Raw genomic sequence first — 13,031 nt, 5'->3', positions numbered from 1 at the left:
AACTACAAGAGGCAGGTGTACTCAGCTAACACAAAGGGCATACCTTGAGTACCCAGGTTGGGGGGTAGGGGAGGCTGTGCCTCTGAACTATACAGGACACCTACTATATTAGGCTGTGCTACCAATGACAGGGAGTCATAGCAGCTTTACCTAATACATAGAAACAAACACAAGGAGGCTGCCAAACTGAGGAGACAAATGAACATGGCTCAAATGAAAAAACAGATCAAAACTCCAGAAAAGAACTAGACAAAATGGAGATAAGCAACCTGTCAGACGCAGAGTTCAAAACACTGGTTATAAAGATGCTCAAGGAACCTAGTGAGGATCTCACCAGCATAAAAAAGATCCAGTCAGAAATGAAGGACACATTAATTGAAATAACGGACAATTTACAGGGAATGAACAGTAGAATGAATGAAGCCAAGAATCAAATCAATGATTTGGAACATAAGGAAGCAAAAAACAACCAATTATAAAAACAAAAAAAAAATCAGAAAAAAAAGAGGATAGTGTAAGCAGCCTCTAGGACACCTTCAAGCATTCCAATATTTGCATTATAGGGGAGCCAGAAGGAGAAGAGAAAGAGTAAGAAATTGGAATTATATTTGGAAAAATACAGGAAATGAAAGAAATGTAGGAAAGAAAACTCCCCTAATTTGGTGAAGGAAGCACAGAGCATCCCAAACCAGTTGAATCCAAAGAGGCCCACAACAAGACACATCATAATTAAAATGTCAAAGCTTAAAGACAAAGACAGAATTTTAAAAGCAGCAAGAGAGAAGAAGTTAGTCACCTACAGGGTAGTCCCCAAAAGACTGCCAACTGATTTCTCAAAAGAAACTTTGCAGGCCAGAAGGGACTGGCAAGAAATATTCAAAGCCATGAAAAGCAAAAACCTATAGCTAAGATTACTCTACCCTACCCAGCAGAGCTATCATTTAGGATCAAAGGACAGATAAAGAGCTTCCCAAACAAGAAAAAGCTAAAGGAGTTCATCACCAAACCATTATTATATGAAATGTTAAAGGGACTTATTTAAGAAAAAGATACAAATTATAAACAATAAAATGGCAATAAATACCTATCAACAATTGAATCTAAAAAAAACCAAACTAACTAAGCAAACAAGAAGAGAGACAGAATCATGGATAAGGAAAGCATTTTGATGGTTGCCAGATGGAAGGGGGTATAAGGGAATGGGTGAAGAGGTAAGGGGATTAAGAAGTACAAATAGGTAGTTACAGAATAACCACAGGGACATAAATTATGGTGTAGGAAATGGAGTAACCAAAGAGCATCTGGACCCCATAGACATGAACAACAGTGCAGAGATTGCCTGAGGGAGTACAGGTGCTGGGGGGAGGGGGGCAAAGGAGAATAAACTGAAACAACTGTAACAGCATAATCAATAAAATATAATTTTTTTAAAAAAGCATTCTCTGCACGACAAGCTGAGACCCTCTCTGGCTGAGTTAAACCTATTCCCCACAGGCTAGGACAACAATTATGAACCAACCCTGTCAATGAGCCCTGTGTCTGGGCTGCTAACAAATTACAGTGTGGTCTTGAGGACAGCGGTTTACTGGAAGATCCTTGATTGAGAATTCTAGTTTATCTTTAGTTAAATTAGTCGCTAGTTAGGAACTAAAATAAATTTTACCCACAAATGGAAACGGAAAATTTCCAGGACAATAGTTAGCCAGATTCACAGGTTGGAGGAATACTTGGCGGATTTATTTTATGTTGTGGTTGTTATCTAAACTCAAGCACATAAATAACTAAACCGCTTTCTGAAGTATGTTTGAAAGTTTGGTATTAAATCTCAAAAAATGTTACCAAGCCAGGTTCAACATGTTCCTTAGGGATGGAAGGCACTCTCACTCATTCACTACCTAATTATTCAGCATCTGCTATGCAGCAGGCACTGAACTAAGTCCTGAGGCAAAAAGGGTGAATAAGGTAGACAAGCCTTCATGAACCTGACATCCTTGTCAAGTGGCACAGACAGTAAGTAGCAAATAAATGAGAAATACATATCTAATTTTAAAACTGCAAGATAAGGGAGTATATAGATATTATTGATAGAAAATAACAGACAGTTTCTACCTATACTGGGTAATCAAAAGGGCGATATTTAGGCTGGGATCTGAAGACTGATAGGTCTTATGAACAGGAAGGGTACAGGACAGGGGCAGCATTCTAAACCGAAGAGCATGACAAGAGAAAAACTTTAAGATGTCCTATGTTAAATTATAACAAACTAGAGGAAGAGACAAGGAAGATTAACCAGTGAACTAGAGCAGACCGAAACCAATGAGTACTCACATTCCTGAATGTATGTTAAAACTCTGCATGAAGTTCCAGGCAGCTACCTAGAAAGGTCAGCCTACCACCAACCACACCCTGCCTACCCATGAACCTCCCATACTGTTGCCCACAGCCAATTCAGGAAAGCATCAGATACTTTTTCCTCATGGACTATCCACTATCCCCAAACTTTCTCCCCTTCATTTTTTCCTGCCCTGTTTATCTATAGCCAATGTAACTTCTTAAAAAAACAACTTACTTCTTCCCCAAACTCACTGTATGAAAAAGGCCCATCAACCCTAGGATGGCGACACGTCTGTAGTCTCCAGCTTACCCTGCTGCTGCTGCTGGTTTACACTGCGTGCCCCAGGACCTGGTCCTTTTCTGCTAGGATGAGGCTCAATAAACCCCTTCTGTCAGGGCCACTTTCAGCCTTAAAGATTTTTGTTAACAGGCAGAAAATGCAAAGATCTTGAGGAAGGAAAGAAATTGATGTGCCTTAGGACCTGAGAAATAGCCAATGTGACCAAAACACAGTGAACAGCTTCAGGCTGGGGAGAATGGTTCATACAGAGCTTGGAAGGCTAGTGGGAAGTTTGGATTATATTTTAAAAGCAAGAGGAAGCTTTCAAGGAGTACATGGTAGGGAGAGGAGTGTTGGTGAAAGGAGTGCAGGAGAGAACCACAGGGAAAGCAGATCAGTTAGGAGGCCATGTGAGTAACCCAGGCAAGAAATGCTGGCAGTTGGACTGGGGTGCTAGCATTGGAGATACAGACAAAATCATTATATATGTTAAAGGTAAAACCTGTAACTTCGATAGATTAGATGTAAGAGGTGAGAATCAAGACTAACTCCTAGGTTTCTGGCTTGAAAAAATAAATGGATGGTAGTGGCATTTTTAGGGAAGATTGGTGAAGAATACATTTTGAAGGAGAAATCAGAAATTCACTTTGGAAATGTTAAGGTTGGGATGCCCCTGAGATACCCCACTACCCATCTATGGCTCTGTCTGCGGGCAAATACTTTGAAGGTAAAAGATAAAACTAGTCTTTCTATTTCTTCAGGTTGTTATTGGCCACAGTGCTCATATTAAGATATTTGTGAAAAATGAGAAGGGTTTTTCAATTTAGTTCATACTTATCATACTAAATGGGGAATTTTTATTGACTAGTAAACTGGCTGGCTGAAGGTGAACGTAGGCTGAGGTACCAAAGACTTGTTTCTTGGGCATCTTTAAGAATAAAAGGCTGGGGTACCATTTCTTTAGCAAACAATAACAGAAAAGGGAAAAGGAAAGAAAAGCAGTGTTCTAATTCTCTTTTTATATGCTAATAGTACTCCTGTCTCAGTGGTGACTGAGCAACACTCGTGGGAGAGGGTGGGTGGATTTTTGAGGGACACAAACCAACTGCAGAGCTACTTGAAAGCAAAACTGCTGCTTAAAAATCCACCAGCGCACAAACCACCTTCCCCTGCTTTTCTTTTGCGGTGATAAGCAGTTCTTTCTACAGCTATGTGGGCACAGTGTTTATCTGGGACATTTTCCAACAGTGTCTTGCAACAGAGTCTTGCTGTAAAGTTAAATTGTGTGAAACTAACAATGATTTTTGTATGTGCAAGGGAGGCTAGAAATACCAGACATAACAAAAGCAAAATGAACACAATCTGTTTCCCATCTTTAAGATAATTCCATTTCCAGGACAAATGTGAAAGTCTGGAGTTTAAAAAACAAAATGGACACTTATTATGGGTCTAGTCTATTAGTGATCACATATAAGGGCTATATCTCAGCTGATATTATTCTGGCCATTTTTATAACCCAGTGATGGTGATTACATAAACTAAGACAATACAAACTACTGCTGAATTCTGGTCATTCTGTTCACAGTGATATAGTCAATATAATTTTTTCTTAACATTTCACCTTGGAGTTGGTTTTAATTTCAAGTATCATGCTTCAAAGATTTATATTTATCTAGAAACATCCAAACTCATAAGAATTTTTATGAATTCGAGTTAAACTGACAATTGGCTGAAAACAAAATCCCAACAAATTGAGAAAATGCTCCAGAAAATGACAGTTTTGCACTTTATTTTATATATTACAATCAAAGGAGGAGGCATAATGGGGTTACATGAAATTCACTGCTGATGCATTAGGAGGGAGAAATCAAAGCAGGGAGATCTCTGGGAATGGATAAAAAGTGAAACAAAGACACACACTTCTTTTACAAAGGTGGGTATAGGCGAGTTTACAGTGGATAATTAACATGATAGTAACAACAAGGGGATTTGTGGTCCCTGCTTTGTCTTCTGAGTTAAAATTGTTCATGACGCCATAAAGTTTGGAAACATAAACAAATATCCATAATAATAAGTTTACTGATATTCTATGAGATGTTCAATGTGCTATTCCTCACTAGGAAGGCATATTTCAATAATAAGCTATGCAAAACTGCAATGAACAATGTGCACTGAAGTAGCATTTCCATTAATCCTGTACATCCATCCACAATGTACTGATTGTTTCATATGATTGGTGTTTCTAATTTTCATTGAATGAATTTGTGCCTGACTTCTTAAAAGAAGTAATCAAAGAGTTCAATCTATTAAGAAATCTGTTTGCAGACTTTGTGGTTACACCTTTTAATTTTTTAGAAGATTCACCTATTATAAGTCTTATAAACACCTCTGCTATTTATATTAGAACAGAAAAACAATGAATACTAAAGATGAGGTAATGGAAAAACAAAAATAGATTGTTTCTTCATTCAAACAGTTCTACACCAAAACATTTTGCTGAAATGAAGTGACTTTTTTTTTTAATTATTAGAGAGAGAGGAGGCTGGGAGAAAGAGAGGAAGACAAACACTGATCAGTCAGTTGTCTCTCATATGCACCCCAACCAGAACCAAACACACAACACCAGCATGTGTCCTGACTGGAATAGAATTGGTGACCTTTTCCTTTGTGGGAGAATGTCCAACCAAGCCACACACCGGTCAGGGCTGAAATGAAGTGATTTTTAATCTATACAAAATAGACTCTCTAAACAATACTCAGGATAAATTACATATTTGGTTTTAAAATATATTTGAATATAAACAAGTTTTACTCACAATGATTTCAGTAAGTGAGGCACTCCAGAATACAATGTGGAAGTGCAATAATTGTGTGATAACTTCTTAATAGCCCAAGGAGATAAAGACATTTTTCAAATCTGGAAAGAAATTAAATTTTCCTCTAGTATTCACCCCTAAAGGCTATTCTCCTTTATAGGCCACCATATTGTTGTCAGTTTCGTACACTTTTACTTTATAAAGAACTCCCACAGGAAGAAATTTCTGGAGATTTTCCCAGATATATACGGCTACATTTTCTGTCGTGCTGTAGAAGAAAAGGAAAGATCAAAAGACTAATAAATAAAATGTCATGTTTAATATTTTCAGAGAACAGAAATTCTATTTTTAAAAAGGTGTCATTAAACAAACTTTAGAAACCAAGAAATAATTAGATAAAATGTTAAAATCAATTCTTCTTTTTTACTATATATTAGGTAAAATAGTCACACCCACCTTACAACATCTGCAAAGTATGGCACATCTAGATCCAGATTCTTATGATCAAGGGGCTTCATAATCGCCTCCTATAGGCAAAACAAAGGCAAAACATCAATTCCATTTATGACTCAAATTCCAAAGTGTTCTACCTTTGCCTCTAAACCTTATCACTGACCTACTAACTCAATACATTTAAGTATTTTATCTGTGTCTTACAAAGCATTTTCAGAAAGCTTAAAATTGTGAAATAAAGTAAGTTCTCCATAATGACTGGTTATCCTAATTATTGAATGCAAAGAGATTAAAAAACCAAGAAGTAGAGAATCCACTGGAGCTTTCTCACAACAAGTCACTGTGATTTAGAATTCAATTTACCATGTCCTGTATTCTGTCCAAAAAATTACCAGAAATACTTTTCCATAACACTCTCACCTTCAAGACAAGGCCACAATGTCAAAGATTCAATGAGTACCACATTTTATAAAGGAGACTAAAACTGAAATTATGTTAATAGTTCTAAATTTGCCCTATAAGGAGTAATTTAAGAATAACCTTGAACTCTTAGAAGAAAAAATAGAAAACATAAATGCTATTATTTCCTAATGCTCACATATATTAACAAATGTGTTCCCATATGAATGGGCAAGAATTGTTATTGCCTTAATTCTAAGTTTTTACCTAACTTGTACAAAACTAAGTATTTTCTAGGTATTTACTTTTAGCCAGATTGTACAAAATCTAAGCAATCTAATTTTCCATATAGTATGGTCCAACAAAGGTATATTAATAATAAAAATAGCAATCATTTTTGAGCAAAACCATAATCATAAGAATAACAGGTCCTAAACCAAACAAACTTTAAAATAGATCATATGATATCCACATGGATATCAATAAAATACCTATCTTTGTTTTATCTTCAATTCCAGTTCAAGTCCCAACTTTTCCATTGAAGCCTCCTCAACGGGGCTCTTTTCAACTTAACTGTATGCCATGAAGAGTCACTTTTACTGATGGGAATGTGTAGTGTTCTTCAAAGTGCTGTACAAAGATGTATTTTATCGTATTGCTTGCTTGGTATATCTCATATTTCTCATATTGTTGTCTTGCATTATTGAATAACACTCTGTGATTATGTAGTTTATGACCCAAATAAATGCAAAAACTGTCTTTACAGCTTTCCAAAAGTACTTTGAGCACAGTGCTTTTTGTTCATATACTCATTCTTATTCATCTATTCAACCAACTTACTGAGAACTTAGTTTTTTCCATTTGTTAACTTATTCACAAAATGTTTTCACTTACACTTTACATTCAATATTATTTTAAAATTGGTTTCAGATATACAGTGTAGTGGTTAGACAATCATATACTTTACAAAGTGTGCCCCCAATATTCTCAGTACCCACTTGGCACCATACATAGTTACTGTAGTAATATTGACCATATTTCCTGTGCTTTACATCCCCACATTCCCATGACTATTCTGTAACTACCAATCTGTACTTCTCAATTCCTTCACCCTGTGAGAACTTATTCTTTACTTTCTAGAAAAAAAATAATATGAGCACTCCGTGTGTACGGGCTCTAAGTCTCATTCATCTCTGCATTCTTAGTACTTGGCTCAAACGCTGATGCAAAAAGACTAACTTGAATATGTGGACGATAAGTAATGTGAAAGAAGTAATGACAATCAGTAACAGCATTTTATGAAACAAATGCTAAATTTAAGAACAGAAGAAAGAAACAGACCTGAAGCAAAGAACTAAATAAACAGGTAAAATGATGTCATAATACCAACCAAGCTGAAGGAACTCTACTCTCACCTTTCTAAAGGATTAACTATATGCCCTAGGGAAAGTCAGCTAACTGTTAAGCACATCTCAATCTAGGGCATAAATAAATTGGCTTAGATATCATCAAAGGTCTCTTACAATGAGAGAATTAAATGATACAATCAGTAAGTCTTTGCTGAACACATTATTTTGTGTTATCCTTATGATGAACTGCCCCACTGACTTTATAATAACACTAGAGTGAATAAAACAGGATAGTGTTAAAATCTATGATCAAAGGCATAAGGAAAATTCAGAGAAAAAAAAGCTTCAAGAAGAAAGCTCTATTTGAGAGAACAGAAGAATTTGTTAAATACAGGAAAAATCAGGGTATGCCAACAAGCAATACAAGATGAGCAAGCTACATTTATTCCCGTAATTGTTAATACAACTGTGACTAATTTCCATCAAGTAATCCAAACACCATTAGAAAAACATGAAAGAGTTCCCCAACTACTCCCCTAATCCCACGCCCAATTCCACTCACACCATCATGGAACCTCTGGAAATCCTTGGTTGAGAAAGTGCAAAGGGAACCATCAAATGTTATACTTAGAAGACAGTACATAATAAGCACCAAATATGCCATTACCTCCATATACCCTTTGAGTTCAGTCAAATTCATAACCATTCCTGTAACAGGATCAATCTAAAGTATAAACAAAGGTGAGTATTATTACAATATGCTCATCATAGTTAAACCTCTGCTAAATTAGTAAAGGCTATACAATATGCAGAAATTGTGCCCACATTTGCCTTCATCCCCAACAAAATCATCAATCTCAACATGAGAGCACCAAACGCTCCAGGCATCCTTTCACCTGTACTGCTCTCCTACCTGTTCACCACATACAGCACATTGAAGATGGCGTTTTGGGAGAGGAAAGGCCTGGAATGGCAGCAGCTCACATAGACAAAGGACAACAATGAAGCAATACTGACTTGAGCAGAATTTTTCAACATAGAATCTATCATGTTGGCAGAAAGGGCCCAGCAATCTGTACAAACCACCCAGATATATTCAGCACATACCTCTCCATGTACTGTCACCACAACTATGGGAAAGAAAACAAAATACCAAAAATCAATATGACTTTCAACAGATTAACACCCAAGCACAAGTTAGCAACATAAACTATTAGATCTCTGCCCCGCAAAGCTATATTTACATTTCCCCCAAAACATCTGTTCTCTTGGTTAAGATCTTTTATCAACCAAAGCAAAAGTCAAACAAGACAGAGCAGCTTAGCAGGACCTTTAGCTAAGCAGAGAAGCTTAGCCAAAGCCAAGACTGTATAATTCTGCTTATAATGCTGATGTACTAGTTGGGAATCTCCATAAGGTAGGATCAAGATGCTGCTCAATCACTGTCTGTAAAAGTAGAAAATGTACAGGAAGAAGTCCAGCCACACATCGGTCTGGACTGATGTGTGGGGCAGTACCTTTCTAAGCAAACAAAACTACCACTGAACCTAAAACTCTTTTGGGGTTGGGGGGAAGCTAAAACTCTATCCCTTTACTTAGATGAATGTACACAGTTTACAGTAATGCTTTGTAAATTAACAAGTACTTGTATGAAGCATTTGAAAAATCTTCATAACCAGAATGCTTTACAAATTAATAACATTTATATTTTTTCAGCTCCATACAAACACCATGGGATATAATATAATTGAACAAACTAAGAATGAGAGGTATCATTTAATAGATCAAGTAAACAGCAGCAACTAAACTACAAATCCTGATCTTCTAACACTTTTCCTGGACTTTCCTCCACCGTACCATATGCTGTGATACTCGACGGCTTATGTACCTGTTTTTTTGAGACACCAGCTATATCTCAAAGAATCAGCTCTCTTATTCTTGCATAAATTAATTTCTTTCTGGGAACACTGATGGCAAAGCTTTAGACCCAACCTATCTTCCTACCATACAGCATATTCCTAGCCAATATTCCCCTTTTGTCAGTCAAGCTTAACCAAAGAATATAACCTAATTTTAACATAAGCCTCAGCAACACCTAATTAGAATGAAACATGGTGTCAAAAGAATCTCATGTACACTGAGGCCAAAGAAAAAAAATTCTAAACCACTCATTGTTTTGGACTATCTGTAACAGAGCAGACAACTAATTGCGAGGTAAAAGTTAAGGCACATGAAACGAAGGCAACAGCTGTTTTCATTTTGAACTTCCATTTAACTTCTCATTCATGGCTCAAAGCATTACTGTTCTGTCCATAAGACTTTTTACTCATTAAGATATTTGCTAAATATTCTTCTACTCCTATCGAAAGGGCTAAAATTGCATCCGTTTTCCTCTCACCTTTGTAATTGTGCCCATGACCATTTGGATTGTTACATTTTCCAAACAGTTTTAAGTTTTCTTCATTACTCAGAGATGTGCTGATCAGGGAAAAAAAACAAAACAAAAAAAAATCAAAGTCAACATGACACCAGTTCAAACACCCTCTGTCCCCTACATTTACTATTTGTTCTAGCCTTTGAAACGGTTCAGAAATTATTAATACTTTAGCTCACCACATGGAGAATCATAAATCAACTGGATTTCATTATTCAGCTTTATGCCAGGAAACACTGTATGCTCCCTAATTAGACTACTTTACTACACAAATTAGCATAAACTCAACCCTCTTGTTCCACAGCAAGACTCCAAAAACTGATCTGCTCCAGGTCTTTCCATTGTTCAATTCAACAAACATTTACTGAGTATCTACTACATATTAGGCACAGCTGAATGATAAACAAAAGATCCTTATCCTTCAGTGGCTTAAAACCCCATTGCTCCTGAAAAATAATTACATGACCTATTATTAGTCTCTTCTTTAACAATCTTGCTTTGTTATGCCTCAACTACTGCCTACTGATAACTTCACCAATCCACTGAGGGGCATGCAAATAAGGGAAATTTTAAAATTTTCAATACTCAATTTGTTGTTCTAGGCAGAGAACTCTTTGCTTAAGGGATATTTATATCCGTATCTGTCCAATTTTTACATCTTTAACAAGTCCTTACTACCGTCATACATTCAAGCTTTGTTATACAACCCTTTTCTTTCTGAGACCCTCTTTATTATTTCCCTCACCTTCTCTTGCTCCTGCACGTCTTACGTGTGGAGTGCTACAGTTTACACAGCTTTTGCACAAAACTATTTCACGATACGTTCCACAACATTGACTAGATTGTACACTCGACTCAGAAGCAGTGACAGGTGCGTGCTGAACATTGCTGCATCCTGTTAGCTAGCAAAGACCCGACAAGCACGCAAGAAATACATTATCCTTATTTCACAGCCAAGTAAGCGGATGCTCGGGGAGTGGAACTTACTAATGAGTGGCAAAACTCTCCTCAGAGTCAAAGAAGTCAGAACTTCTTTAGCGCCATAAAAGATTCAGTGTTCTGGGTTCAAATTCCAACCGTGCTGCTTGCTCCCAGGCTGCCTTAGGAAAAGCGAACATCTGCATTCATGGTATCTTCGGTAAAAGGGGGATGAAACTTGGCATGTTGTAATTATATTGGTTCCAGTAGCTCTTGGCATGTAGTATTAGCTACCACTTACTGTTTACCATGTGCGTGGCACTGTGTAATCTGGGCAAATTTAACTCCTGTGAACGTTACAGCAACCCTCTGAGATAATGAGGGGAACATGAGGGACAATGAATTTGCATCAGGTCACAGAGCCAGCGGAAAGAACCATCTTACTCCGCAATCGGCTCGGGCTACAAAGCTCGCTCACGGCCTTTTCCGGACCCCGGTACTCCAGTAGTCACGTTATGGCGTAGCCAACTGAAGGCTGGCGGCCATTACGACAACAGAGGGCGCGCCCCGCCCCGGCGTCGCGTCGGTACGCACACCTGCCCCTCTCACGCCGGGCCCCGCCCCCACCATTGACGCTGTGGGCACAACCCACCAGTGGAGCCGGTGGGTCGCGCTGAAGGAGACCAAGCGAGAGACTCGCGCCGTGCGTCGACGGCCGGAGACGGCAGTACTCATTTCTTGCCAGCCCGCGCGCGCGGCCCGTACCTCCTCTCTTTGCGGGCGGCGGGGTGTGCAGTTGAGTCTGCGGTAGGCGGAGCTTCCCTGCGGCTGCGCAGTCCGCTACTCCCGTGGCTGGGCTCCCTCTGCCGGCGTGGAGGAGGTAACAGGCGTGGCTTATGGTAGAATGGGATCTCAGGATAGCCAAAACTCATGTGGGGGTGGGCATGCTTAGAAGCGATCAAATGAGTAGGGCTTTATTTTTTTATTTTTATATTCTATTTAATTCTTGTTCAAGTACAGCTTTCTGTCTTATATTCCCAACCCTGCCCAGCCCCCGCCCCATGCTCCCCGCCTCCCTCCCCTTTCCGCCCCCCACCCTTAGTTATTGTCCATGTGTCCTTTCTACTTATTCATGTGAGTCCATCCCCTTTTCCCCTATGATTCTCTCCCCTCTGGACCCTGTCAGCCTGTTCCGTATTTGAGTGTCATTGGTCATATTTTGCTTGCTTGTTTGTTTTGTTTAGATTCCTGTTAACGGTGAGATCATATGGTATTTGTCTTTCACCACCTGGCTTATTTTGCTCAGCATAATGCTTTCCAGTTCCATCCATGCTGTTGCAAAGGGTGGGAGTGCCTTCTTCCTTTCTGTGGCATAGAATTCCATTGTGTAAATGTACCATAGTTTTTTGATCCAGTCATTTACCGATGGGCATCTAGGTTGCTTCCGACTCTTGGCTATCGTGAATTGTGCTGCTATGAACATCGGAGTGCATAGGTTCTTTTGGTTTTAATGTCGATTTTTATTTGTTTAGCCTGAGGTCACGTCTCTCCGGGTATACTTTGGGTCCCAGAGGAACTTCTGTGAGGCGCTCCTCCCATTCACTTTTAGAAAGCCCTGGATTACAATAGAAACCTCCAGTAGCTGGTTACTCAGAAAAACCCAAGTGCCAGCCTTCTTAGCGTAAAAGGAGCAGGAATTCCAGGGCAAGTGGTGGACTACGTGGCTTTCAGAGATGATACTATCTTTGGACTGTGTATAAAGATTCTTACTAAGGAAAATTCTCAAGCTGTCCTCATGCACACGCATGCATGAAATCACTTATCACTCTGGGTTGGCATAATGTGGTTACATGCACAAGTGAACACATATACTTTTGCAGTTCTATGTCAAATGTAGGTACCTCCAGAATGAAAGGGTCTTGTTTACTCACACCCTTTCATAAGGAATATCCACACAACCAAGCAGCACCAGTACCATGTCACCTCTTGCGTCCATTCATGTTTTCATTAAATATTTTCTGAATATCTACTGTGAGGCCGGAACTGTT

General features: G+C 38.6%; 1 protein-coding gene across 5 annotated transcripts; it reads right to left on the bottom strand.

Moving 5' to 3' along the window:
• Nucleotides 1-4,386: 4,386 nt before the first annotated feature.
• Nucleotides 4,387-11,946, bottom strand: PTS (6-pyruvoyltetrahydropterin synthase). Of its 5 annotated transcripts, none has more exons than XM_037065596.1 (6): nt 11,749-11,946; nt 10,030-10,109; nt 8,739-8,761; nt 8,299-8,355; nt 5,887-5,957; nt 4,387-5,698 (listed from the first exon to the last, which is right to left on the bottom strand). In XM_037065596.1, the coding sequence occupies exons 1-6, from the start codon at nt 11,913-11,915 to the stop codon at nt 5,575-5,577; spliced, it is 522 nt and encodes a 173-aa protein (XP_036921491.1). In that variant the 5' UTR covers nt 11,916-11,946; the 3' UTR covers nt 4,387-5,574. The 5 variants fall into 5 exon arrangements, 4 of the variants coding, with proteins under 4 accessions (XP_036921491.1, XP_036921494.1, XP_036921493.1 ...); XM_037065599.1 differs by having other exon boundaries at nt 5,543-5,698; nt 11,636-11,803; XM_037065598.1 differs by lacking the exon at nt 11,749-11,946 and adding an exon at nt 11,285-11,408 and having other exon boundaries at nt 5,543-5,698.
• Between the last annotated feature and the right edge of the window lie 1,085 nt (nt 11,947-13,031).

Source organism: Sturnira hondurensis, unplaced genomic scaffold, assembly GCF_014824575.4.
Source record: "Sturnira hondurensis isolate 20B ecotype Veracruz unplaced genomic scaffold, ASM1482457v3 Scaffold0015793, whole genome shotgun sequence".
Taxonomy (NCBI): Eukaryota; Metazoa; Chordata; class Mammalia; order Chiroptera; family Phyllostomidae; genus Sturnira; species Sturnira hondurensis.
The sequence above is the reverse complement of the archived record's forward strand: the minus strand, read 5'-3'. Positions and strand labels throughout refer to the sequence as shown.